This window comes from Halichoeres trimaculatus, unplaced genomic scaffold (assembly GCF_033239565.1).
Source record: "Halichoeres trimaculatus isolate MK-OKI-2021-1 unplaced genomic scaffold, fHalTri1.1 fHalTri1_scaffold_9, whole genome shotgun sequence".
Classification (NCBI taxonomy): Eukaryota; Metazoa; Chordata; class Actinopteri; order Labriformes; family Labridae; genus Halichoeres; species Halichoeres trimaculatus.
Genome location: NW_027437188.1, coordinates 24,677,303 through 24,700,888, shown reverse-complemented (window position 1 = coordinate 24,700,888; position 23,586 = coordinate 24,677,303). Strand labels below are relative to the sequence as shown.

Sequence of the window (23,586 nt, the reverse complement as noted above, 5' to 3'; positions counted from 1 at the left end):
AAAAGCCTTTAATTAATATTGGTTATATATATAAATCTGTTCTGAAAGCAGAGCTGTGTTGTGGTTATGGTTGTCATTCCCTGCAAGCCTGACAATCCTCTCACTGTGTATTCCCCAGAGAGCCCCCCCACAACACACAGGGACAGGGATAGACCGCCTCCCAGACTGTTAATCAAGCCCAGGACAAATAACAAGAGCAAAAATAAACTCTTTCTTTAGTCCTCTATTTAAACACTCTGTTTTTTCTTTCTTTCTTTATAAAAATGCTTCTTAATGTTTGCATTTCAGTGTCCAGGCTGCTCTTGATCCTGACTGAGGTGAAAGCAGAGGATGTGGAACGCAGCTTGTTTACCCACACAGCTCTGACGATGCATAACCTGTGTGATCCAATCCTACCTGCACACACAAGCACTTGTCACGAGCTGTAGACACAAGTTTCACCACACACACACAGACACACACGGTCTGCATGATGATCAAGCCGCACACGGACTGTTGTGACAGCTCAGTTGTTAAACTGGAGCCAACAACAGCTTTAACCTTTGTCCTGGCTTCAACACATGGGAGGAAGTTAACATACAAGGTGTGAGCGCTACTGTGGGAAAGTATCACATTGTGTGTGTGTGTTCTAGGAATTTAACATCAATCTATGTCATAAAAAGTGTTTTCCATTGATAAATCCCTCTGTGCTCAATGGTGTGTGGTAGAAAAGTATGATAAGTCGTCATCAGCTGTTGCAAGGCTTTAAAAAAAGAGTGTGAAAAATATTCAGATGATGCCATCAGAGATTACTCGGATTAGAAGCGTGGGGTTATGGGAGTTTTGAGGAAGGGTTTCTGAGCTCGACTTAAACCTGTTGATAAAAGTCAGGATAAAAAAAAAAATCATCTTTTATTGCTTCAGTTTCACCCAGTTGTGCCAACGTAAAATTATTATAAACATGTAAATACTTTCTTCACTTTACGTTCGTATGGGCATGTGGGTTTGTGCTGGAGGTTACACACGAATCAACATCTTAATGAATAGCTGAAGTCTTTTGAAATTATTGATTTCTTGAGCTTAACTCTAAAGTCATGCGCACCTATAGAGTTTAATGAACAATTAATATTTTTTTTTAGCTACTGTCAACAATAATGTACTACACCAAAAATCTACAATCTTTATAAACTATGAGATGAAGTAAGTGACTTGACTGATGAAGCCTGTGACGCATTAGTTTTCCTTTTACACATCTATACATTTAAATGCCTTTGATAATTATAGCACACAACTAAAGGTAGGGATGTAAATGGTATTAAAATCTTCTTAAGTACAAGTATTAGTAATTCAATGTTACTTAAGTAGTAAAGTACCAGTGGACAATCCTACTTAAGTGAATGCAAAAGTAAAAGGATTGATTACTTTCTTTGAGATCCACTGAAAATTTTAAGTATTTAGTATTTTTAAATCAGGGTTTTAATTTAGCCTCAGCCTGTGCTTTAAAGGAATGTCAGGTTTGTCAATGATTCTCTGACGAGTTGAGGACCAACCTGTGAGAGTATTTGTTGTGATTTCAGAATGAGCAGCGTGTTCATCTCCTTCCTTACATTAGTTCACCTGATTACTGGACCATACATGTCGACCAAACAGCTGCAGTCACACTGTTATAAGATACTCAATTGCAGTAACTTAAGGCAACACAGTCAGCTACTGTCAAGACTGATAAAAAAAGAGTTCACATTATATGTACTGTGCTAGGTGAAACTTTTTGGCAAACCTTGTGTAGCTCATGCTTTATACTTATTTTTGCTTTTGCTGATGTTTTGCATTTTTATACACTTCAAAGAAAATTATTTGGCATCACAAGTAATTGATGTGAAAGATGCAGAAACTATAATGACTATGATACTTTAAGTCCGTATTACAGAGAGTGGTTGAGATATGTAAAGTGAGTATAAACGCTGTACTTATAATTATAAAGATGTAAATTATCATAAGCCCCAAAAGAAACTTCTACTTTTTAATTAGCCTTCAATGGCTGCAGATATAGAATACAAAAGAATTGCGTTTTAATGACTACTTCCATAAAGCTTCATCAGTGCACACTGGGAGTCCTTTGGTGCACATTAGCAGAGGACTTCAGAGACATCATTGCCACTGTTGTATGTGGATCCAACACATCCGTCTTCTCCAGCAGAGCTCTAACTGTGTCTAACAATATTTCTCACATCTCTAATCACAGAAGCTGATTTTCTTGTTTACACAACAGTTGAGACATCTGATCACTGTTGTGAACCAACAGAGAATGAAGTACATTCAAATTCCCTCTGAATGCCATGATCCAAAGGTAAACACAGACGAATCTTCACTGTGATGTTATTTGAAATCTAAATTACCATGTGGAAATGAATATTTAAAGCTCAGCGGTAAGTGATGGGATGTAATATAAGTCTAAAGCACCTGCAGAGTCAGAATGAAAGACCTACAGCCACCGTGTTAGTACTGCAGCTGTGCATCACTTTCTTTAAGAGCAGCTGATGTCACTGGAAGGGTCTTTAAAGTCAGTGTAGAGTCGCATGCTTTTAAGGACAAACATCATCTTCTGAACACTAACATGCTGCTGTAAACATGAGTGTTTTGATTTTTTGGTTTCAATTTCCTCACAGAGCAAACAACATCTGATAACATCAAGTTCATTAGTGAAGACAAAAACAGCTTTGATTTTTAAAGAGGAGGACTAATGACACAGCAGTAATGTTCACATCACATGGAAATCTCTAATTGTGAGAAGTTAAGCTGATGCAGAAGTGCTATAAAACCGCAGTTCCTTTAGTTTCCACTTGAGGGTGGCTCCGGAAGTACCAGAAATCCCAAACACACCCATTGAAAACACCTGATTGTAACAGCCAAAATATCAAACACATTTTTAAAAGTTCAAATGGAAGTAAGTTACTTGAGTTAGAAAAAGTCTGGATGTATCAGATTTTAAAACACAACAAGGCTAACAAGGGTAAAACATCGAGCAGTGACTGGCTTAAAGTTTAATCTTTAAAAATTACATGAGCTAATTCAAAATGCTTCACCTTTATTGGCTATGTAAATTTATGTGACTGTTCACACATACTCAAACACACACACACACACAGATGAACACACACACAAAGAGCCAGACAGAGGGCGAGACAGGCCACTGATTACAGCTGATAGTGTTTGTGTTCAGACTAATTTCACTTCCTCTGCCGGATTGATTAGAGTCACTCACTGGCTTTGATCCAATAACAACCAATCACAGACAATCTCGCACTCCCCAGCCCCTCTCATCCCATCACATCACAGTCCAGGGCGTGGGAGATGTGTACGAGTGTGTGACAGTCACCTTCAGAACAGGTGCGTCCGGTCCAGTTGTCCGGACAGATGCAGCTGAAGCCTGTTGAGTCTTCCACACAGGTCGCTTCGTTCATACATGGGAACGACAAACACGCATGTTCCACTGAGGAGGACAAAGACAGACAGGTGAGAGGAAGAACGACATGATGATGATGATGATGATGGGAAATTCACACAGTTCATGTGAATACACCCAAAGTGAACTCTTACCAATGTCACAGTTTCGTCCTTTAAAACCTTCCTGGCACTCACACTGGTACTCGTTTGGCTCCGTGTTGGTGCAGGTCCCTCCATTCTTGCAGGGCTGGTGGGTGCCACAGTAGTTGAGATCTGCAGTCATTGAAAGAGGTTTGAAGTTTAAGCATGCGTTATTTAGTTCACAGGATAAAATGGCAGCACAGTGAAGAGAGGGTTGAAGAAATGAAGATGCAGACGGGTCAAGGTTAACTTCAGTTTGTCTCAGGTAAGAGCACAGCAGTTGTAACACACTCACACACACATGCATACAGAGCACAGAGGCTGGAGTGTGCCCAGGTTGGCTCCGTGTGCTGACTGTGCAGGCCAGTAGCTGCAGGCCATGTTGTCTCCAGTGTTCAAGCTGATTAAAGCTCTGCTTCCTTTAACGATCTCCTCGCCCACAGTTTCTTTGTCCCTCCACAACTCTTCACAGGACCTTTTCTAAATACATAGAAACACCGAAAAACCCCACCTAGCTAAGAGCGTCCAGCCTAGCATGGCTCACGTTCACTTTACCCAAGGCTATCAGCTTTCACCTGCACAATGCAGCGTCCCGTGGGCTCTCGTTTGACTCCTGGATCCCAGCTCCCACACTGGGACTCAGGTGGAAGGTGGGTGGTTTGTATTCTGGGATAATGTCAAATTGCTTTTAAAGAAAAAGAGTGGAGGGATAAGTTGAAGAGAGAAAAGCCCTAAGGGAGCTACATCTGATCTTATTGCAGACCATCAGCAGATAGAGCCTGGGAAGGTGTGTGAAGAGCGACATCTGATGAAGAAATATATCGAACTAACTGTGTATCTCTGTCACACACACACAGACTCACAATTCAGTCCAAACCTTCGATGTTATGCAGATGATACCGACTACTCACAGGGTTTACTTTTGTGATAAATACGAAGAGAAACACATCATTTCAGGGGGATAAAGATGCTGTTTTCCAAGACTAAAAGCAACAAAAACACAGGTGTGACTGTAGGTGAGGAACGTTGCGTCATAAATACATTGAGTCTCTACATTTGGCTCAGTGATTGATTCATGTCTCTATTCTCAGCATTTTGATGTGTGTGAGTAGCATTTTTATGCTTTTGGATTACTAAATACATCCAACAAGCCAAGAGAGAAGAACTGCAGCCATAGAGAACACATTTTTGCATGACTGAGAAATCAGTTTTGTTTAAATTGGCTTCTTCAAAAGTTTTACTGTGATCTCTCAGATGATTCCAAGTTTAACAGCTATAATTCACACAACACTATGAGGGAAAAAGAAGCAGATCAACACACACAGGCTTAAAGCCCTTTGTTAATACATCCAGGTGTCTCTCTAACTGACCTTTGTCACATAGCAGCCCTCCCCAGTTGACATCGCACACACACTGCCAGGGCTCGGTGCAGCTTCCATACACACAGCCGGGGAATGTCACACACTGGTCACACAGAGGGCCCTTCCAGCCATAATGACACCTGCACAGAAAGTGAAAGTGAAAAGCGAGAGCACATTTAGAGGATTTATAGGCTGAAACAGGACATGCTTTTTTTTTGGAGGCTCTTCTCTTAGGCTTGTTTACCTTTGTGAACCTTTTATGTTTTGACTTTCCCTGGGAAGCTCTCTTTTACAGCACAGCCAGGCTGAAAATGTGTATGTTTACAACAACTACATAATCTCCCAGGTTATATGCAGCTTTTACCTTCAATTGCTCTGTTTCTGACTGCAGGGGTGTTATGTTGGAAATAGCACCCCAGGCATCTGCCTACCGCTGCTGGATTTTAGACCTCTGAGATCTAATCCAGGCTAAGGTTTAAAAACAACATGCTATTAGTATTTTATTTCAGCTGCCATCACTTTTTTCAGCTGTAATCTTGCAGAGATTAATAATAATAATGAATAAGATTAATGATTTTTTGATCTAATTTTTTACAATGTTATATAAATGTCAAAACGTGGTGCTTACAGTAACAATGTTAAGTTTTCTTTAATGTTTTTCTTACTTGCATTCACCAGGTACAGTGCAGGAGCCATGGACCTGATGACACCCCTGTTTGCACATTGCTGTGAACAAAAGAAAAAGCACACAAAAACAGCAGTTAGAGGCTTGGGAAAAGGAACAGTGGAGTATAAATGACTTTAAGTTGAGTTATTTAGCATTTAAACATAAATTGAAGTGGGTTTTTTTTGCCTAAGTCAAAACAGTTGTTATGGTGTGTTATAAGGTGAAAGAAATACACAAAACCACTGTCAGCTTAACAAAAACTAAAACATTCAGTTCCTTTTTCCATGACGAGATTATGTTCTTCAAAAGTCACCACACCAATCTTTCAGAGAGCCCATGACCGACTGAAAAGTCCCTGAACTTCATCACTGTCATAAACCTGCAGGGGGGTAACAGAGGGACCCCTGCTTAATTTTTCAAGCTTCCTGCTTCTCTGCGATCCAATCAATGACCCGCTGAGGAGGAAGTCAGATGAAGTGAGGATGTCCGTAAACTAGAAACGCGTGTGTCCTTCAGGGTTCCCATGGTTTCCAGTCTGGTTTCCTACATTCACTTTTACCACTACAGCACGATGGCAGCGCTCCCAGGTCCCACAGTGAGGTCATCCAGCTGATGAGTCACAGGCAGACAGTGGATAATCCCCCCCATTACACGCACACAATGTCCACTGAAGCTAACTGCATGCACTGACCAATGAGTGGACGTTAGTGTGATGACCAAATGTTTGTTTCTGAATCTTGTTTGTTGTCATAAGTGAGGCCGATTGTTAAGTACAGGAATTGGTTGATGACTTCAACACATCTACAAACTTACACTACTGACACTTTTGTGTGGGTGAAATTTATTTTAACTAAGCTTTGTGACTGTAACAATCAAGAGCTCAAGAGCCCAAGGACAGAAAACAAGAGAAGTGTCACTGAACATTTTTTTTAGAAACCTTAAAAAGAAGAACCCCCGTCTTCCTCTACATGTTTTTGTCCTCATCAGTGGCCTTGACTCAACTTTTGGTGTAATGTTTTCTACCAACAAACATTTCATAGATGAAAACTAAATTACAGGAAATGAGAAGCCAAACAGTAGATAAATGAATCAACCTTCTGGGTGGTTTTGCTTGTTTTTAACTTCATTTTGTGTAAATTATGCTCCTTCGTTGTGACATTGTTGAAAAGTTTTCATTCTCTTTTTGGTGTTTGGCACATGAGACACATTTCAAAACGATTTCTTTGACCTGATTTACTTTCCTTACTGGTTTATTTTTATTTCAGTGTTTGTTAGATGTTGCATTTTTTTTTTATTTACTGTAAAAATAATCTCTACAATATCCTACAAAGCTGGCTACAAGCAAAGACTGACCTACTCTAATTTTTATCACAGTGGTACCAAACAGCTCTGCTTTGAATGCACATGAAAGAAGAGGACAGTTTTCTGTACATACATCAATAAATTGCATTTATGTCGTTGGTAAAGATGCCAAGTTATTATAGATAGACTTTTAGCTCCTCTTTATCTGCCTCAGAACTATCAGCACTCAGCTATCGTACTCCAAATGGTCAAACACTTCTTCTAAATAATGGAGCTTTTGTACAGATTTGTATGACTATATGTACATTTTATGGTGTGGTCTTGATCTGTTCATCTCTCACCTTCTTTGCACTCTGGTCCCATCCAGCCCTCCATGCAGACTTTGGAGCCGCTGGGGTCACAGTTGAAGTGTCCGAAGAAGTCATCGCGGGCCCTGCAGAACTTGTTGCAGTGAGGGCCGTAGTAGTTTGAGTCACAGCGGAAACGAAGCCGATACTCTAAGCTGAAAGAGCGTCCATGGTGGCGGTGCGTCTGCCACTGCTCACCCGGGTTCAACATGGAGGAAAGGAGGACTCGCTCAATCAGCTGGCCTGATGGACGAAAGGAAAGGGAGAATGTTTCAGACATTTATAGACTCAGAATAGAATAGAGGAACAAAACAGATCTGCAAACACAGCAGGGACCAGATCATTTTGGTCTTTTTGTTATTACCTGTCACCTGAAGAAAATACCTAGATTTAAGCAACTAAAATATCAAATAGCTGACTTAGCCAATTAATAACTATGTAAACTAATAATAATATTAATAATTTTATTTCAAGGCTCCTTTCAAGACACCCAAGGACGCCTTACAAAACACAGTTTAAAAGCATTTCAACAAAAGTTAAAACAAGAAAATAGATAAAAGTTTGAAAAGAAAAATGATTTAAAAGTTGAGATGGATGGGGGACAGTCAGGTTGAGTAGGCCAGGCGATATAGATGGGTTTTGAGGCGGGATTTGAAAACAGTCAAAGAGTCAATATCTCGGCTGGGTTTGTTGATGAGGAGGAGATCACTGATCACAGCGGGGCGAGGTTATGGAGAGCTTTGAAGGTGAGAAGCAGGATTTTATAACTGATTTTATAACAGTGCGGCTGTCGCAGAACAGGGGTGATGTGGTGGAAGGAGGGAGTTCTGGTGATAATCCGGGCCACAGCATTCTGTACAAGTTGAAGTTTACAGGGGGACTTGGGGGGGAGACCAGATAAAAGACAGTTGCAAAAGTCCAGACGGGAGGTAACAAGTGAGTGGACTAGGATGGCGATACTGCTGGGGGTGAGGGAGGAGCGGAGGTGGTTGATGTTGCGGAGATAAAAGTATGCAGACCGGGTAACCTTATTGATGTGAGAGTGAAATGACAGAGTGCTGTCAAGGATGACACCCAGACTCTTGACCTGTGGGGAGGAGGAGACAGAGGAGTTGCTAAAGGTGAGTGTAAAACTGTTAGTTTTTGAGAGAGCGGATTTGGATCCTATGAGGAGAACCTCAGTTTTGCCACTACTGAGTTTCAGAAAGTTGGAGGTGAACCATGATTTGATTTCCTGTAGACAGGCACAGAGGGTGGAGGTATGTTTGGTGGCAACATAGAGCTGGGTGTCGTCCGCATAGCAGTCAAAAATTAACCTTGTATCTGCAGAGAATGTGGCCAAGGGGGAGGAGATAGATTATAAAAAGGATGGGACCGAGAACAGAGCCCTGGGGAACACCAGAGGTGTGGGGGAAAGGCAGATATTTGAATGATTTTAGTTGAGAAGAAAACCAGTTGAGAGGAGTGACTAATTAACATCAGCTGATTGTCAAGAGGAAGATCAAAAAATAAACAAATCATCTACAGTCACTGCAGGAAATCTTGTCAGTGTGGCTGCTGTGGAGCAACAGAAACAGAAAATGTTGGACGCTATGACACCCTTGAGGTGACTGAGCCAGGATAACAAATCCGACAGCAGATTGAGTAAGGAAACACATGCAGGCATATGTGCACATAGATTGTCTAATTTCTCCCAATCAGTCAATTTTTAACATGTAATTCCATGTATTTTAAATTTCCTTAATAAATAAATAGAAAAATCCAAAAACATGTCACTGGCTAAGACAACTACTCTTATCAGATTTCAATGTTTTTTTTTCAAACTGTATTTGAGCAGTAACTGTCTAATATTTAATGATGTGAGTGAATACGAGATTTGGTTTTCAAAAACCTTCTAATGCTGCTTTTTTACCAGAGCATAAAAGCAAGAGACCATAAAACCATGACATTAAGTGAAACGAGCTAAAAATGGTTCAGAGATTGAAAGCTTTTTTTTTGTTTCTTATTCAAAACGTTGATATTTTTAACAAGCCATTTTGAGACATTTCTTTGTGACACCAAAATGTTCTAGTAAAGTGGGCAAAGCTTGGATCATGCCAATCAAATAAGAGTGTGTGGTATAAAAAGCATTGATTTACACTTTAAGTGTTTCATTGTTTGGGTCTGACAAAGTGGGCTTCTCACTCTCGTCCTTTAATCAGCCCAGGATTTCTTAAGCACATCCTCCAGCATCAGACCACTTGACCAAAAAGCAAGCGCACAGGGGGTGAGTGTAAAAAGCCCCACTATTAGCGCTGACCAGACAAGGGCAGACGAGAAAGAAAGAGAGAAAAAGAAAGAGGGTCTGGGGTCTGCAGAGAAGCAAGAGGGCAGCCTGAACACCAGAGAGGACCAGACAAGGCCCCAGGGCAGCGGCTGCTGCTCCTGACCCCCGGAGGGGATTTCCCAGAGGCACTGTCAGCCCCAACTCGCTCATAATCTCCTCTGACAGGGTATTAACACACACAAAGAGGCCAGAATATGTGTGTGTGTGTGTGTGTGTGTGTGTGTGTGTGTGTGTGTGTGTGTGTGTGTGTGTGTGTGTGTGTGTGTGTGTGTGTGTGTGTGAGAATATTTGTGTGTCCCAGTGTATGTGATGGTGGGGAGGATAGAGGGGCAGATTGTGAGATAGTAACCCAGAAAAGGAAGTCTTGCTGGAGGTATGTCAGCATTAGATAGAGGGAGGTCGCACATTGTGTGTGTGTGAGTGTGTGTGTGTGTGTGTGAGCATGTGTGTGTAACAGACAGATGCACACAGAACCAAAGAGGAAGGGAGGCAGCTATTAGCGCACACACTCATAGCAAACTGCCTGATGGAGAGATGAGATCACTGGTTTGACACAAAGGAATGAAAACAGGGGCACATATCGTCTGGTGTGTATCTTTCTGTGTGTTTCTGTGTGCTCATGCCAGTGTGTGTCTCTGGCTTTGTAAGTATTTTAAGAGCACTGCAGGAACAGAGTGGACACTGAGTGCTCTGCCATCCAATTCCTTCCCTGTTGGATCTGAAGGCCTTGTTTCTCAAGTAAAAATCAGGCGTCTGCAGTGCATTGTGGGTTTTTTCATTATTCTATGACTCTGACATGTCAGAGGGCTAATTTCATCATCACTATCCTTCTGCTAGATGAAAAGAGAAGCAGTAGCAAGGTAAGTGGAGAAAAATAACCGGATTAGGAGGCAGCACAGTGGGGAAGGTGTATAACAGAGTTTGATTTCCTCTCTGATGTGACGAGACGAGACAGAGCGATAAGAAGTGAGCACGAGTGAGTGGAAAGAGAGAGACATGGAGAATATTAGACGACAGAGGCAACAAGAGGCCTTGAGCTGTGTGTTAGAGAAAAGCAAACAGAAGCTAAGCAGCAGTCACTCGGGGATTGTTTCTGCAGGTAGCAAACACTTAAATCTTCCTCTGGCCTCTGGTGATTGTCCCCTACTGATGTGTTCGAGCTGAGAATTGGTCGCCCTTGACGGTGGCTGAGAAAACACTGCAGGAAAGAGGACGCCCACTTCTTGATTTGCTGTTTCAACATCAGTCTGAGCAGACAAATCAATTCAGGAGACCTATGGAAACCAATACATCAGCTGGATATTGTTTTTGTCTTGAGTGTGAGGCAAAGTTTGTAAGTTTTTTGCTTTAACTCCGGTTCTACTGCAGGGTGTAATTTATCTCATCTGAAAGAGACACTTCATCCAAACTCTGGTCTGGAATCTTAAAAAAAAGCTTGTATACTTTATAACACTTTTATCGTTGAATTTCATTTTCTCTGCAGCGGTGGTGCTGCTTTTATGGCTGTGAAGTCTTTGTCAACACAGTTTAAAAGTGATTGAACACAGCAGCAAATCTGCAAACAAAATGACCTCATAAATATGAGAACAAGAGTGGAGAGTTTAGACAAAATGAAACCGCTGCAATTGGACATAATCTTGGGTTATTACAACACAGATCTGTTATGGTTAAAAATACTCTGTTTGGAATTTTAAGCCACTCAAAGTGTAAGTTTTATGAGTGGGTTTACTCCTTTTTAAATATCTTGTGCCCACTGGCATGCACTGGCATTGTTGTGCATGGTAAAAGAGTATTCTTAGTATTCAATGTAGGACTCAAAATTCTTCCAAAAATTATCTTTGCAAGCCTTTGAAGTTAAGAGAAAAACTTTTAAACTCCTGTGAGGAGTTTTCAGTAGATTATAAAACAGGCTGATATCAATTTTAACGCCTCTGTATGACTTACAAAAGCAAACATGACAGATTGGTTTTACACTGTCATTTCTAATCTCTGAAAACGTTGCAGGGGGTAGGTTTCTGACAAAGTGATGAACAACCATTCAATGAACAACACCTTTGTCAGATAAAAGAGTCCCATTGTAAGTGAGTCACACGAGCTTTAACAAACTTGAAAAGATGCAAAAGTACACATGATGCTTTTAAGAATGAAAAAGTGAAAATAAAGTACTTTAACTTTGCACCTTTGTTAAAAAAAATCTTTTAGGATCATGTTGGAACATGTTCACCCAATGCAAGCTTATTTGCAACACTGAATCCAAAAAATTTCTTTCATGTTAAACGGCTCGAAAACAAACAAACAAAAAACTATGCAACTGTCCTTAAACCTCCCAACACTTCCTAATAACTTTCTCTGATCAAATATTTTAAATTGGAATGTACTTTTATGATTTTGTACTCTCAGCTTATAAATCTTTTGCATCTTTCAAATAGACTACCCACAATATTCTTGGTGAGGGGCTAGCAGAGATGCACCGTTCCAAATTACAAGTCCTGATTCCTATATCTTGGCTTTGTTACCGGCCAATACTGACACATAACAGCATTCACGTCACATTCTCTATTACTTAAAATTAGGATGTTACTGAGAATTCTGTTTTGGCAACTTCCCTTTTTTTTCTAACTTGAGTTGAATACATGAGTCCAATGGATTGGTAATTTTCTGCTGATATGCCAGAGACCAGGATCGGGGTGCTATTGCAAAAACTGCTGTAGGTGGAGCTAAAATTCATGCATATAAAGCAAAACAGCCTTAACAACAAACTACAACAATTTTAAGTTACAGCTGTGATGGCCTGTCAAGTCCAGTAGCAATGAAGTGTAATGTAATACTAAGGTGAGCACAGAAATGGCAAGTAAAAAAGCACAAATACTTAGTTACTGTACTTCAGTAGATTTTTCAGGCACTTTGTATTTTTAAAGTATCTATTTCTCTGATGACTTTTCACTTTTACTTGTTACATTTTTAACATAAATATCAGTACTTTCTACTCCTTACATTTCCCACACCGCTAATGTTCGAGCAGCTGCGTGAAATGGACAATGGTGAGGGTCCCACACAGGAGCAGCTCCCATGGCCTCATTTAAAAGAGCTTTTTGAGTTTGTTGGTGCTAAAAACAACTCCTGGCGTATGTCATCTTGTGCAAAGCAAAACTCCAGGAAGTATTGGTGTTCCAGAACAGTCTATCAAATACATTAGGACACTAGGCAGGTGTTTGTTTAAACAATAACATTGCCCAAGTGGATTTCATATAAATTATCCTGTGTATACAGTAAATGAATCGTGCAATAGGAATACTTTTTACTTTTAGTACTCAGAGCCTGCACTTTTTACTTTCACCTGAGTAGGTATTTGGATCAGTACTTTTTCCTTTTACTAGAGTCGTTTTTCAACAAAAGTATTTTACTTCTACTCAAGCAAGGAATCTGGGTACTTTTGCCATCTCTGGGTGAGCGTGGTTAGACTTAGATGGAACTTCTAACCATGAAAGGATGAATGCATCTCAGAGATTTTCAGGTACTTTCTGTCTTTGTAATCTGAAGCAGTGAAGGTAATAAAGTAGCTAAACTTTTAATAAACTGAAAATTATCCTTCATGACAAAGGTATGCCCCCCACAAGTTAACACAAGCTACATTTTATTTAATTAAAACTCAGTGAATGTCATTCTGTCAGTGCTCAAAGGACATCATATTTTCTCAGTTTCCAAGGACTGTTTGAGAAAGTACGGTCGGGCTCAGTAATCCCTCCTGATTAGCAGCAGGGCCTGATAAGTCCATTCAGACTGCTACAGGACGCCCATGTTTGGGTTGAGCTAAGCTGAACGGCTTTAGACCCAATGTAAGGGCTGTCAGGGGCTCAGGTGGAAATGACAGATAATGCAAACAAGATGTAAGAGCAGCGCTGGAGGGTAAAGGGAAGGAGGGATGATGGAGGACAGGAGACAAGAACACAGTGAAGGAGACACAGCTCTGGTGCAGCTCCCAGTTTCTCATTATCTCGACCATCTTTTGGATATGACTGGGGATGGTGGGATGAAAGGGAAGACTGTGGTATGACAGGAATGAGGAAGGCAAAGGAACATCTGTCTCCTGTGTGTGTGAGTGTGTGTGTATGTGTGTGTGTGTTGTGCTTTTTATAGCATGCAGCTCAGATTCTCTGTCATGGAGCTTTTCCTGATTATGAGGAGAAACATAAAGGAGACGAGCAGGAAATTAAAGGGTCTGGATAAAAAACCTCCTGGCCTTGAAATGAAGACACAAGGGATATTTTCACATTGTTTCACATTGTTGAACTCGTAAACAAGCATGAATTGTCTGCCTCCAGGCTAATGTTGATTGCTGAAATCTAAACTTACAGCTTGATATGACAGACTTGTTTTTCTTGGAGAGACAATGGGAAAACAGTCTAATGCCACAACACAGTAACAACATACATTTGGTTAAAGATAAGTAAAGACAAGAATCTTACATTCTGACATCCCTTTAGCCATGGAAACATTGTCATAAAAATGCTAATGCTAAAACACATGAAAAGCTAGGAAATCTTTCGAGTGTGGACCAACAAACTGCCATGACTGCTTTCTAGCTGGCTTTAGCTTCCCAAGTCCAATCAGAGCTACAGTCAACTTTAGTCTAAAGCTAACAGAAAAAAAGAAGCTAACTGACTGACTGCAAATCTCCTAGCTACTTCAAGCTAGCTGGAGCAAAAGGTTAAAGCTGGCCCACGGTAAGCCACACCTCCTTTCGCCTTATATCGTGTAAAATGTCCAAATAGATAAATAAATAAATAAAAAATAATTGTATAGAGCTCATGTTAGCATGAGTGTTAAGTTTACACTGAAGTAAAGATAGCATGGGCTATCTTAAGTATGGGGTTGAAACTTGCTCCTGCTAGGTTGCACCTCTTTTTGCCTTAAAAAAAATAATGATAATAATTAAATAAATAAATAAACAAATAATAATAATAATAGTAATAACAATTAATAATGATTTTTAATGTAGCGCTCAAGGTAGCTCCAGTCTAAAGCAGAGGTAAGAAGTAAATCATGATTCAGTAGCTCCTTTAAGCTAGCTATAATGCAAGGCTGAAGATAGCCTTAGCTTTTTCACTTTTTTCTTTTTCACTTTTTTTTATTTTTTGCTTTGATTCCTCTTAAAGTAAAGTATTTTAAGCTTACTGCATCTTTGTTGAAAGTTGATAACCATTAATGCTAAAAGATGATAAGCTAGCACAGTTACACTTCACACATAAAAGAAAAACAAGACTTGTCTGAGAGATAAAGTCATTGGTTAAAAGCATAAAATTTAGGTTTAAAACTCAAAGTGTTGATGCTAACTAGCTCTAAAACTGAAAAGAAAAAAAAGATGACTAGCTAACGACTAGAAATGTTTGTATTTCTGGTCATATCATAACCTACTCCAGCTTTCTCCCACAGTCCACACTGCAAAAAACTGCAATCTTATTAAGTGTTTTTGTCTTTTTTTTTTAAAGTAAAAATTGTCTTATTATACTCGATATGAGCCACTTTCAACTTATCAATCCAGGAAAATGTCTTGTTTCAAGTTATCAGAGTACAAAAATGAGGTTTGAATCGCTTGTAACCAGTAAAAAAATCTGCCAATGGAACAAGAAAAAATTGCTTGAAAATTTCCTTGAGACTAGAACAATGTCTTAATAGAAGTAACTTTTCTCTTGTTCCATTGGCAGATTTTTTTTTACTGGTTAAGAGCAATTCAGACCTCATTTTTGTCTTTAAATAACTTTGAACAAGACATTTTTCTGGATTGGTCATGTGAATTTGGCTCATATTAAGTCTAAAAAGGAATTTTCAACTGAAAATAAGACAAAAACACTTGATAAGATTTCATTTTTTGCAGTGCAAAAACATGCTCTTTAGGTTAATAGGTCACTCTGAATTGTCCGTAGGTGTAAGTGTGTTTATGAAAGGTTGTCTGTCTGTGTGTCAGCCCTGTGATTGACCTGTAACCAGCCCAGGATGTACCCTGGCTCTGGCCCTAAGACAGCAGGGATAGGCTCCAGCCACCCGCGACCCTGAACAGAATCAGCAGTATGAATGATGAATGAATTCATGAATGAATGAATGCCATGACCTAATTGGGTGTCTTATGCTATATGAATGCTGAATGAATACATGGAAAACAGTTACAAAATACAAAGTATACTGCTGCCTCACCTGTCTCTGATGTGTCGTTGTCATAGTCCATAGCTTCCAGCACCAGAGAGAAGGACTTCTATAGAAATAAACAAGAGAGAGAAAACATCCATCAGACATACGCTATCATTTTTTTAACATCACATTAGACAACAAACAGTCCATCTTTACAGTCTTATTCATTAACTCACTCCTGTCTTGCGTATTTGTGTGTGTAAGTAACTTGTTTCTGATGTTGAATTCTAACATAGTTTGTTCATGCATCTGGTAATAAAGCGATGTGTTGACTTTGCTCTCACCTACGTGTAAATCTCCATGCAAAAACTGATTGACTGCTCCATCATCACACATTATTTACCCAGATTTATTTTCAGCATGCCAAGCGCATGTGAGTTTGCAAGGCTTTGTGGGAGTCTAGATGATGTGGGATTGACCAGCAATGCAGAAAAAAAAGGAAAAGAGCAAGCAAATTTATGCAAATCAGGGGGAAATTCACCTGGTGGCTCCTCAGTAATTTAACAAATAACTGACAATAGAAGTGAAGCAGTGGTGAATCACAACATTTAGCCTCTCTCTTTGCAGGAGATTTGTTTCTGTGGACAGAAATAATGTGCCTTAAGCAGATTCTTGCCTCCAATTTTACAGATATAAAACCGGAATAAAAAGAACAGGCTTTTGCAAAATTTTAAAAAATTGTTGGGGGATTTTAGATTGCTTATTTCCACATGACAACAAAATCTTGTTTGTCAGCTCCGACAGCATCAAACTAGGAATGGCAGAGATCATGTCACACAACCAACTGGTTTCTAGTTACCTTCCAGATGGTGTTTTTCATGAGCTACAATGTTGTTTTCCAGTTCATGGATATGGTAATTTCTTATGAACTAAAGTAAAAATGTTGGTCTGGTTTTAAACTCAGTATGTTTGGATGTGAATATGAATAAGAAACTACTGTTTGATAGCCTCAGGCATCTTCCACTAGTGGGAAGTTAAACTGTGAGGTATTAAATGATTAAACACATAAATAAAAGCAAAGCATCAAAAATTCACGTCTGATTTGGGGGATTTTCTGTATCAAAAACTTGTAAAATCAACAATCTCTTCTGCACAAAAAAGACCCTCATAATTAACTTTTTTGAAACATTTTTCTTGCATCAAATTTAAAATGAGCATACGTTTGTTTTACGGTGATGATATGTTTTAGTTTTAACATTTAATGTGTTGTTTTTGCTGTTTTTATTAAATTTGGAAACTATTAATAAATGTAACCATCAAAATCAGTTCTTAACATTTTTCACAGCATCCCACCTTTTTTCTGGCTGCACAAGCACTACTTAAACAACCTTGTGGATTGGATAGCACAAACAAACAAAATATTTCTCATGGAACCTTCACCTGAAAATTTATTATTATCATAAGGATACCTAAAGAATAAAGTGTGCGTCAAAACTGCAGCACTGAAGTAAATTCACTTTATTATTTGTGATACAATAGAGAGTGTGTTTCTTTCCTTGCCTGAAGACTTAATAAAAAGCGCATAGATCAGAGGTGATTCACTGCCCAAACAAGTCAAGACTGCAATTTGTTGCTGAATCAAGAAAACCTCAACCTGAAGTCATGCAAAGAGAGACAAAGAGGACGGGCAGCACGGTGTGGGAGGACATCCAGAAACTCCTGTTCAATTTACTGAACACACACTCCAGTCCAGGTGTTTGGCTTTATTGTGCTTTTTCTTAATGTCCTCAGAGTCTTCTTACCCCGCACTGCAGCACACACATTAATCCTGGATCGAGTTGTGAAAGTTTTTTGCTTGTAAATCTTAGTATTTCATTAAAATTCAGAGCCTTGTGTAAAGATAAAGTCAGCCTGTATTAAGCCGTGCTGCAGTACACAAGCAGAGGACTCTGGAAGAAGCTGGACACCTTCAAATGATGACTTTGAGTGTACAAAGATATCACACTCTGGAGAGATAACAGACGACAGGTGTTTTTTTGACGCATTTGTTCAACCTATAGACCGGTAATGAATAATTCAGACCGACACTTTCCCCTCGAACTCTCTCCATCCATCCTTTTCTCCCTCAGCGAAACAAACCACCAGCGCCTGTCATGCAAATCTTCCCGCCCTGCACATTGTGGGTAAGGTTTCTCTTCCTAAAGGGCTGCATGGATGTGTAGTCACGTCTTCTCTGAGAGCCTAAAGAGGGGGGAGGAGACGGGGAGGTGCTGTTGGAGGGAGGCATAGAAAAAGGAAGCAGGTGATGGGCACAGGAGGTGAGCAAGGTAGGAAGGAGAGGAGAGGTGGATTCTGAAGGAGGTGAAGGGCAGGAGGTCAGAGCTTTAGCTCAGGGAGAAAAGTGGAGATGGAGAGAAGATGAAGGGTTGGAGTGAAGGTGCAAAATGTTAGGGGGAGTGAAAATTGGTGTGTCAGAAAATACTGAGTCAGGAGTTTGGTTCAAGTGGAGGCACATCCACTGTATCTGTGCTGCAACAGATGGGAGAAAAAGGGAGGAAGGGAGAAAAGGACTGAGAGAAGCAGGCTAGGAAGGATAATTGCATGGTGAGTATGTTAAGAAAAAGGGCAAAGAAAGGTAGAACTGCGGCAGCTGTGGAGGATAACGACTTGCAGGACTCCTGGAGTTTGTCAGATTTTCAGATGTCTGACGGAGACAACGAGGTCAGAGGAACAGAAAGATGATGGCTGAGGAGAGATCAGAGGAGAGCACCAAAAGGGGGGAGTAGTGAGATAAGAAAAAAGATAGTGAGGGGGTGTGTGAGGAAACCCACTCACAGAGAGAGAAAAAGAGAGGGGGACTCACAGTGTGTGGAAGTCGTGGCACTAATGAGATGTGCTGGCTTGCAGAGGGCGAGTAGCCAGTTCATTAAGAGCAGCAGACAGCAGGTAGCACAGAGTCAGAGCAGCTGGACTCATTAAGCTTCAGCTTAAAACTCAGACCTGAAGTTATCGTTAGTATTCATGATTTACACTTTTACACGGTGAAATCCTGCAGATGATTACGATCAAGTTAGATCTATGTGGAGAGGCACTGCTCTAATAGGTTATTAGAGGTACAGTAAAGATCACACAGAGTATTTCAAGAGCTGGAATTTTGATATTTAGCAGTTATTTTGATGTGTGCAGAAAAAAACATACAGGGGCACATTTTTATAATTCAAAGTCTTTATAAAATATAGATCAAAATGACCTAACCCATTGTGTTTTGTGAGATGTGAGCCCAGTAATGATGGTAAAAATACTAGCTATGAAAACAGCCATAAAGTAACCATGTGTCCATCAATTTAACTCACCCCTTAATGTTCAGTTTCCTATTTAAAGGGGCTGTATCATGGGTGAATAAAATTACTAATTCAAAGACAAGACCAGACCAGAATCATCTTGTATTCGGTTCGAAACATATTTACTTCTCCCGAAGAAACTTGCTTTGAAAAATAAAAATGAAAATTATTTTGTTATTATTTTTTTAATTTAATTTAATTTAATTTAATTTAATTTAATTTAATTTAATTTATTTATTTATTTATTTTAAGTCAGGGGCCATTGACTTTATGGGGAAGATTAGGCCAGAAAACACAGTGGCTTTAAAAAAAAAAAAAAAAAAAAGTCTGACTTGAAAGTAAAAATTCTGTTATGTATTCAGAATTCCAAGACTAAAAAAAGAATTCTGACCTTTTTTCCTCTCCAAATTCTGAGATTTAATTCAGAGGAGAAAAAAAAAATTACAACTCTGACTTTAGTCTCTGATTTATTTTTCAGAATTCTGAGATTAAAGTCAGACAAAGCCTGAATACTGTCTGTAATCTTAGGAGTCTGAAAAATAACTTAGATCAACGTCAGAATTATGTTTGTTTTGTTTCTGTTTTTTTTCCTTGGATATCCATTATTGGAGTCAGATTTCTGGGAAAAGGCAGCTATGTGATTTATTGTGGAGTTAAGACTGAAACATCAGAATAATCCATCTTTTTTGCTGGTCTAACTTTTTAATGGCTATAATCATCTTCTCTATGTTTAAACCAAACGGCAACCTCTGATATAAGAATATGAGACAATGCGGAAGTGCTAAAATCTGCTCTTTCTCTAGCACTGCTTGAGGCTGGCTCTGGAAGTCACACACCAAGCCAAAAAAAGCCATTTTCAAAGCAGAAATTTACCTATTTACAGCCTGATTCAAAAAACGTCTCCTGCCTGAGTTGCTAATTTTACGATCGGCACACGCTGTACAGGGGGTGAATTTTAATCTAACTCGGCCGTTCAGAGGATTGCCAGCTCACCCAATCAGAGGCACAGCTCAGGGTCAAGGGACCGACAGGCGGCCTAAAGCTGTCCGCAAAGCCCTTGCCACTATCAATATGGCCACGATAGCTGATGTGCTGCATTTTCCATTTCAGAAACAGACGGGTGATGATGGGAAGACTATGTCCATGTTTTATACAGTTTATGGTTTTAACATGGATGTTAAGGAGGGATTATCTGCTTTTTGAGGCCAGCCTCAAGTGGACACTCAAGAAAATGCAGCTTTCTGCACTTTTGCAATGGTTTCATTTCTTCAATATGTAAGATTTCCGCTCATTTTCATGGAAAAAAAAAAACAAAAAACAGACCCATATCTGTTCAACAGTCTCGGAGTTACAAAGTCGAAAGTAATAAAGGAAGTACAAAAAAAGAATATATGTCACGCTTGTTTCCATCAGTTTTTAGACTTCTTTATGATCTTTATTAAAACTTCGTAGTATTTATGACGAACAGTAAAGCTTAAGTGTGTAAGGCCTTCATTAACAGTTATAGGACTCTGCTGGTTTGGAATATCTCTTTATATTAATTTCAGCCTAAAAGTTTAAACTAAAGGCAGATGATGTATAGTAAAACATTCAGTTTTCTTCAGGAGTGTGGCAGGGTTTAAGAATGAAGTAAAATACCTCTGATCATGATCAGAGTTGTAGTTTGCAGATGCAGTAAATGAGTTTGCTCTGGAGTGTGTGGCATAGCTTACTGCATGAAAAAAAGACACAATATGCAACAAGAAATGTTTAGTCCACCACTTGAGTCAACACAGTAATCCGCTTAAAGCTGCTCTTTAGCAGAAGTTAGATTGACGCCCAGAGAATAAAACATAGCTCCAGTTGAAGTGATTTCAGTATCAAGTCTGTTATGATGAACTGTCCACTTCGACAATCTGCCCACACAGCATTACCTCACGGCTGGCTGCCTCACAGACCTCTTAGCCTTATCATCTTTCCAATCAGCCTCACCCCCTCCTCCCTCTTTCCTCACCCTTCCTTCCATCCACTGTGCACACCTCTCCGTCTTACCACCCACACCCTCTGCCAGCTGTGAGCCTGTTGTTTTTCCTCCACCTCTTCACCCACAAGTGCTCACAGCCAGGTAAGACATGATACAGTCATCGATACGGGAAGGGTGGAGCAGTGGAAAGCTCTGCTGTTCAGACTGAGGGGTCTGTACGGCAACCAGGAGGGTCAAAACAACTGAGTTAAAACCACAACAACCACCACTGATGAAGCTGAGATAAGAATATGTGTTTAAAAAATCAAGACAATCACCCACAGGAATACCTTCCTTGAAAGCCTTTCCAAAACACACACATGGTTACCATAGCAATATCAGAGCAATCCCAAACTCTGTGGCTTCATTAGAGGCCAGGCGGAGGCAGCGTGACCTCTTCCTCGTTTCCAGAAAAAACAACACGCACAGGGAGGAAAATCAAATGGTAAACATCTCAAAGACGAGACTGATACAATCACAAAGTGCTGATATTTTCACCCCGTTCAGTCACAAACAACATCAGACATCTGGGCGTTATTTCTGCCATTTGTGGAGGTAATGGCCAAAGTGATGACAGCGGGGAAATGACATAATGGGAAAAGAGAGTGTGTTGTTTTTTTGTGTGCGCCCATGTTTGTGTGTGTGGAGTTATCATTTGAGAGGAGAGGGCCTGGAAAGGATAATGATCGCTCTCAAAACAATGGTAAAAATTTAAATGTCAAGTTAAATTTAGTGATATTTAATTATCTCTTAAATGCGAAGGTTCAGATTGTCTTTGACTTTAATGAAAAGTCATAGATAATTTTGAAAAATTGCTAATTTGGTGTTTTGATTTGTCTAGTTTTAGCCCTTTGTACAATCAAATTTTACTTCTGGGGACAATGATTTTACTTTTTGATTCTTTAGAATTTATAATACACAGGAAAATGACTAAAACCTGTTGCATTGAAATCTGGCTGTAATAAGAATAAATTACTTAAGAAACATGTACACCCCCAGCAGTCAGAATCTTTAACGTTTTTAAAAACGGTTAATGACAAAATACCCAGAACACTGAGTGGGTTAATGTTTTTGACAAAGCTACGATAAATTATTTTTTATTTTGGTTGCACAGCTTGCAAAAACAAAATAAGCATTAGAGAAAGAGAAGCTGTGGTTCCATGGTGATGAGAAATCAATCAGTTAGACTGCAAAGTAATATCCTCTTTGAAATGGATCCCAAAGCAAAACTGAAATTGTCTCTCCCGCTGCTTGATGGATGAACGGTTTGCATTTCTATTTGCAAGTAGCAAATCTTAGGAAACAAATGCCAAAGTAAAACTTAACAAAATCATATCAGACAAACTTTCCATCCAGAAAGAACAAGAGTCTGTACAAATAATTAATTAACCAAAGTCATTATTTTTACAACGAGGGTCATATTTAAAACATCTAATGTACTCATTCTAACGGGCATGGCTAAAGTGAGTCTCTACTTCATTTTGCCATTAAAGTGGCACACAACATTAGCACTAAGTGAGGGACAGGCTGCAAGGAGGTTTGTTTACGTCTCTTGATGATTCAAAGGTGTGTTTTGGGTGCAACATGAGTCAAACCTTTCAGTGTATATATGCTCTCATTCACATTTAAAGCCTGGTGGGTGTGTTACAATGGCTCTGCTGCACGCAGAGAAAACCACTTTTATCTCTTACTTTCAACTATAAACCATGTTTTTGTTAGTCTAAGGTGCAGGCACTTACTACGTTCCAAAGGTAGCAACACACCGCCCCTTGTGCCAGACTGCACCTCATTATGGGTTTGCAAACATGGGTGCATGTTCATTTTCTCCTTAGACCACACAGGGAATGAAAATGAAGACTACAACAGGTGGAAAATAATTGATACCTTCAGGCCTACTGCAGTGCTTTGCCCCTGGTTGTATGTATTGATCTGCTATCTGACTAAACCTTACACAGATGAATCATTAAAACCTTTCCACCTTCAGGGAACTTTTCTTTCTCTATCCTCCTCAAATGAACACAACCCACAGCTTTTCCACAGCCAAACTTTGACTGTGTCTCAGAAAAGACGCGTTGCAATGCTGAGATTTATACTTGTTTGATCAGTTGCACCTGAGTTTGATTTTTTTTGTTGTTTGAAAAGCAACTTTTGAACTTTACGTTTCTCGCCACATTTTCTCTCCCCTTCTATGGTAATTTTGTGTCACATATTCTCTGCAAAATACTGTGTTCACAGTTCTCCCAAATAAAAACATTTGCAAGAATGTATTACATGTAAAGTCAATGTAAAGATGCGAGTTCATGTCAGGCAAATGAGTGAGTTATATGTACCAATTTTGCAATGTGTTTAACAGTCTTTTTACACCACTTTTTAAAAATTGCAAGTCTTCAAAAACTTGATTTTCTGCTGGTCACTCATGCCGAGACAGTCATTCAGCGATAGAGATTTGCCAGTGACACACAACTGAAAAAAAGATGAATACATGCAGCTTCCTTGAACTCTGTGGCACTAGCTGTTTTCGGTGGAAACAGGATTCAAAAGAGGAAGGTG

At 39.6% G+C, this 23,586-nt stretch overlaps 1 protein-coding gene across 2 annotated transcripts in view; it reads right to left on the bottom strand.

Annotated features, from left to right (window-relative positions):
- LOC141798347 (uncharacterized) overlaps window positions 1-23,586 on the bottom strand; it is a 60,668-nt gene that overhangs the window by 8,514 nt on the left and 28,568 nt on the right. The window contains exons 3-8 of one of the 2 annotated variants that reach the window (XM_074680236.1): window positions 15,760-15,817; window positions 7,236-7,484; window positions 5,591-5,651; window positions 4,935-5,065; window positions 3,577-3,696; window positions 3,356-3,469 (exon numbers count right to left, since the gene is read on the bottom strand). In XM_074680236.1, the coding sequence (XP_074536337.1) occupies window positions 3,356-3,469; window positions 3,577-3,696; window positions 4,935-5,065; window positions 5,591-5,651; window positions 7,236-7,484; window positions 15,760-15,817 (733 nt within the window). The remainder of the gene's footprint in view (window positions 1-3,355; window positions 3,470-3,576; window positions 3,697-4,934; window positions 5,066-5,590; window positions 5,652-7,235; window positions 7,485-15,759; window positions 15,818-23,586) is intronic. The other variant, XM_074680235.1, reaches the window with a different exon arrangement.